Source organism: Mercenaria mercenaria, chromosome 3 (genome assembly GCF_021730395.1).
Source record: "Mercenaria mercenaria strain notata chromosome 3, MADL_Memer_1, whole genome shotgun sequence".
NCBI lineage: Eukaryota > Metazoa > Mollusca > Bivalvia > Venerida > Veneridae > Mercenaria > Mercenaria mercenaria.
The window spans coordinates 50,881,428-50,886,169 of NC_069363.1; the positions used below are offsets into that span (position 1 = coordinate 50,881,428).

The following is a 4,742-nucleotide window of genomic DNA, read 5'->3' on the forward strand; positions in this document are numbered from 1 at the left end:
CAAATTTTAAACCAAATTTCCCAGAAGTATTAACAGATCTTAAAAGAGCAGAAAACTACAGCATACAAAGTACTGACTTATTGCTTAGTCTGGAAATCACGAATAAATGGTTTATGCTGTGTTTCATTTTTGTCGAGCTTGCTGTGTTTCGTTTTTGTCGAGCTAACTTGTGAACTTGACATAGTTGTCAAATGACTGTTCAGTACATGCATCGTCCATCGGATTTTGTCTGGACAATAATTCATAAGGAGAAATTGGCAGTTACTTGTGGGGAACATGTTAGTACTGGTTCAGGATCCAGGAACACTAATTAGATTTACAGCCTACCGTTACATGACTGAAATGCTTAATGCAAAAAAAAAAACCCAAGTATTTAAATTAAAGAAAGATAATAACTCTCGTAAGATATTTATTCGTAAATACAACAAGTTTTTTTTTTTCATGTTACTTATTTACAGAAATGACGATTTTTTGTTCTAACATTTGTCATGTAAACATCAGTTGGACGTCTCCATATATTGCGTAAAAATAAAACATTACATCATTTTTAATGTAAATTGCCGAAATTTTAAAAACGCAAATTGTTAATGGACCCATACCTTTACACACATTAAATTCTGAAAGAAATACACACTGTACAAATTACATCTTCCATTGTAAGAAACATTTACATATGCGGTATGCTTCTCCGGCATTCAATACTTTATGATACCATATTTATATCATTTTGTCCACTATATATAACCTATATTCATTACTTTCTTTAAAGAGCTAACACAGCGCTTACAAGAAGTTAAAGGAACATTTTGTGTAATACAATGCGCATAATAACATTTTTATTTTATTTTCGGTGGCTTTTACACAAAAAAGGTAAATTCTTAACAAAGTCTTCTGTTATCTTGTGTGACGGTCCCAGAAGGCATGTTGCATGCAACCAGTAACTGCATGATTCGTCATCACAAGATATCCGCAGGTCTTGTATTATAAATGTATCCTCTCCGCATTCACGACACTGCTGGTCATTTCCCTGGTCTCCTGAGTATAGGGGCAGACTGTCACCGACTGACTGCTGTTGTATGCTACTTTCAGTGGCCTCTGAATGTCTTGGGCTTAATGATGGGTCATCTACAAACATTATATAGTTATGTGATTCAAAAGCTTATCCACGTAATTTTTAAATAATCATGTAATAAAATTTTCCGCATGCAGAGTGATTGATTTATGCAACAGTCCGGTTAGCGCCAGGGCACCAACGTATCCTGAAGCATTCTGCAAATGCCACAATACGAAACAAACATACGTAAACGCTAGTATAACATAGCCCGTTTATATATTTGTAAACATATTTTTACCTAAAATGTGTTGAGTATATTAAAATGTAGTGTTAGGACTAAAACACGTAAGACACATAAATGCTTGTTACATAAGGGAAAGGCACCTTGTAAGTGTAGCACAATGTACTGTAAATTTAAGCCAAATATATAAAATCTGAAGAGAATCACTCGTGCATGTGCACTGCAAATGACGCAGAAAGAAAATCAGTTTTACGTTCTATCCTAGGATCGAACACCTTGCCTTACTTTGTAAAGTGCACAATAAGCAAAACAACAACGGATTTGAAAGAATTGAAAGCTCAGAGTGGGTAAATGTGCCAGGTCAGATAAAACAAGTATAATTGACAACTAAACATTTTTAATACACAATTGAGTATTTTTGTACCATGTTATTGCTTTATAATTGGAACCTTTAAAAATGGTTATGAAATGATTACTCATTACCGAACTGTTCATTAATATCGTCTGTTGTTTGGTCTGTCCCCTCTCTTTCAGGCGGAAAATTTACTTCTTTTTGATTTTTTCTTTTTAGCAGCTCATCAAGTTGCTTCCCAATCTTTCGAATATCTGTAATAAACTAACGTTATATAATTGACCGTTATATTTTGTATTACAATTACTCATCCCGTTTTAAAACGAATTATTTCCAATGCTAGGTGAGATTTATCGCAAATATTTACGCCAATAGTTCTCTCAAGTTATTCATATTATATAGGAATAGTTGTGATTACTTGAAAACCCATTTCTTAAGTGCTAAAGCTGATGCTATCTCTTTAAATGGTTGATTTATTCAAGTATGACGAAAAAGGTGTATGAAAAAATGCGGAAAGCATTTTGGTAATTATCTGCATTAAGGATATATGGATTAAATATATCATTATGTTATCAAGAAAAACATCTGTTTGTTCATAATTATTATTGTATCAAAATCAATCTTAACGATATGCTACTTTTTAAAGTCTAAAGGTCGAGTAAGTCTGGCAGTGATGGAGAAAAAAACTTAACATTTTCTTTTCTTCCATTTAATAATCTAAATTTTATGGCTCAAACACGGAACAATTTGTAAGAGAAATTATTTTGGAGACTAGATCTGCCAATTATAGCCATTTTTATACATATATTTAACTCTTAGCTGAGGGCCAGACAACAACCGTTTAAACTGTCTAATTTGGAAACGTATCTAAAGACAGTTTTCAAAGTTTCTTATTATTTGTTGTCTGTTGCACTTAAAATTTCTTAAATACTAGTAGTTAATATGAATTTATAAATACGACTATAAACCGTTTTTCAAAATCGTATATTAATCTTACGGCCTAATGCAATCAATTTTCTTGTTGCATCGATTTTAAACAAAAAGTATACAATAAATAAATAACCTTACACGAACATTTTATCATATCACAACGTATTTTCATACGGTGGTATATAGGGGACAAATGAAATATTTTATATATCACGTGCGCACATATTAGCGTGTTAATTAACACGTGCGCACGTGATAACTATCACGTTCATACGTGATAAATAAAATATTTCCTATGTGAACGTGATAGCTATCACGTGCGAAACGTGATAAATAAAATATTTCCTATGCGAACGTGATAACTATCACGTGCGAACGTGTTAGCTACCACGTGCGAACGTGATAAATAGAATATTTCCTATGTCCCCTCTATGCCACCGTATTTTCACGATAGTGTTGAAATAAACATTACAATAATCCAAACGAATACATGTATCTAAACAGCACAACGCGCTTCTCAAAAGCAAATTCATGCTTTAATGTGTTTTTAAAAAAGACAGTTATATTTAAAATGGGACGTCTAGCTTTTTGACGTATATTTTGTTACGTGCTTTAAACAACTGAAGCCAGCGCCATTTGTAAATAAAAACTTACAATTAACTATAACAAAATGCGGATATAAATAAAATCAGAATACTTTAATCTGGCTACTATACGTGCAGGTGATATATCTCTTTCTTCAATTAGTTTTTACATACTTATATTAAAGACCAAAGCGATGATTCATTCAAGAGAACATGATTTGTTTTAAACCTTTTGATTTGACAGTGCATATCACGGAAAGCAGCATAATTGAAATCGTCAATTAAGCTTTGAAGAAAATATACGTTTATTAGCAGAAGAGTGCGTTGTTCTGTTTGAGCCAGCGCCTGATAGGACTGTCGCCCTTGGCCATCGTACTGTCGTGTTATCGCCATCGTACTGTCGCACTTCGCTATCGAACTGTCGCGCTGCAACATCATAGTATCGCTATCGTACTGTCACGCTTCACTATCGTACTGACGCGTTTCGCCCTTTGCCATTGTACTGTCGTCTTATCGCCATCATAATGTCGCACTTCGCCGTCGTACTATCGTACCTTTGCGCTTCGCGTTCATTGGGAACAGGCGCTAGCCCAAACGGAACACCGTAGACGATAGTTACCGTTCGATTGTTTTGTCATAATTGACTCCATTTGCTTTTTATGTTGTTCTGTCCTTTCATGATAGAATTTCGTCAAATCACTAACAGACAAAGTTCCATGTTCAAGCTCGTAAAACTCGTTCATTATCGCTGTTTTGAAATTATCAGCATTAATCGCTGTGAAACATGATTCGAGTATCTCTTTAAGATGTTTGAGTATTTCCTGGTAGTCCTCTAGTTTCATAACTGGTTCATTTAGATGATGCACGCGGTTCCGAATATCCCGAAGTTTATGGAGATTACCACGTGTTCGCTCATCAAGTTTACAAACGCCAATCAATACATATATAAAGGTGAGACTGTCCCACGTTGTGTAATCTCTTTGCTTTGGTTGTTTAGGGTAGAGGTGAAATTTCTTTGTTTCAGATGGGCGTTTTTGAAGTATGCATCTTCGGTTAACCTCCATGAAGGCGTCAACATTCCATGTATTAATGTCTCTGTTTTCTGGCTTAAGGTCATCAACGCGTTTTTCAAATAGTTTTTTCACAACTGCCGTACCTACACGTACCGTAATAAGATCTATTCTGTTATAGTACTCTGTTCTTGCAGTTGCCATTCCAGCAGTGTCACGAACACAAATATTTAATTCAATTGCCAGTATTTTTACTATTGAATGTCAGTGTTTGATTGGTCTCTTCATATCTCAATAACCTGGCAGTGTATATCAAGCGTACACTACTACGAAATATCTGTGAACATGTAAAATACTGAGATGAACCTGAAAGTATATAAAAAGGCAACATGATAACAAAATTCAATAAAGCAGTGTCTTTGTGTAATAAACAAACTACTGTGAAATCATTTTTATTCGCGTAGGACGAATTTTCGCGTATTTCGCGCTAGGACCGATGCGCGAATTAAAGACCGCGCTATTATTAATTTTATTTTTTCATTTCTAAAATTGAAACGCGCGAATTAAAGTC

At 34.4% G+C, this 4,742-nt stretch overlaps 1 protein-coding gene across 2 annotated transcripts; it reads right to left on the reverse strand.

The window, feature by feature from the left end:
• Nucleotides 1–392: 392 nt before the first annotated feature.
• Nucleotides 393–4,536, reverse strand: LOC128555626 (uncharacterized). Of its 2 annotated transcripts, XM_053538469.1 has the most exons (3): nt 3,781–4,536; nt 1,779–1,901; nt 393–1,125 (listed from the first exon to the last, which is right to left on the reverse strand). In XM_053538469.1, the coding sequence occupies exons 1-3, from the start codon at nt 4,373–4,375 to the stop codon at nt 842–844; spliced, it is 1,002 nt and encodes a 333-aa protein (XP_053394444.1). In that variant the 5' UTR covers nt 4,376–4,536; the 3' UTR covers nt 393–841. The 2 variants fall into 2 exon arrangements, with proteins under 2 accessions (XP_053394444.1, XP_053394445.1); XM_053538470.1 differs by lacking the exon at nt 1,779–1,901.
• Nucleotides 4,537–4,742: the final 206 nt, after the last annotated feature.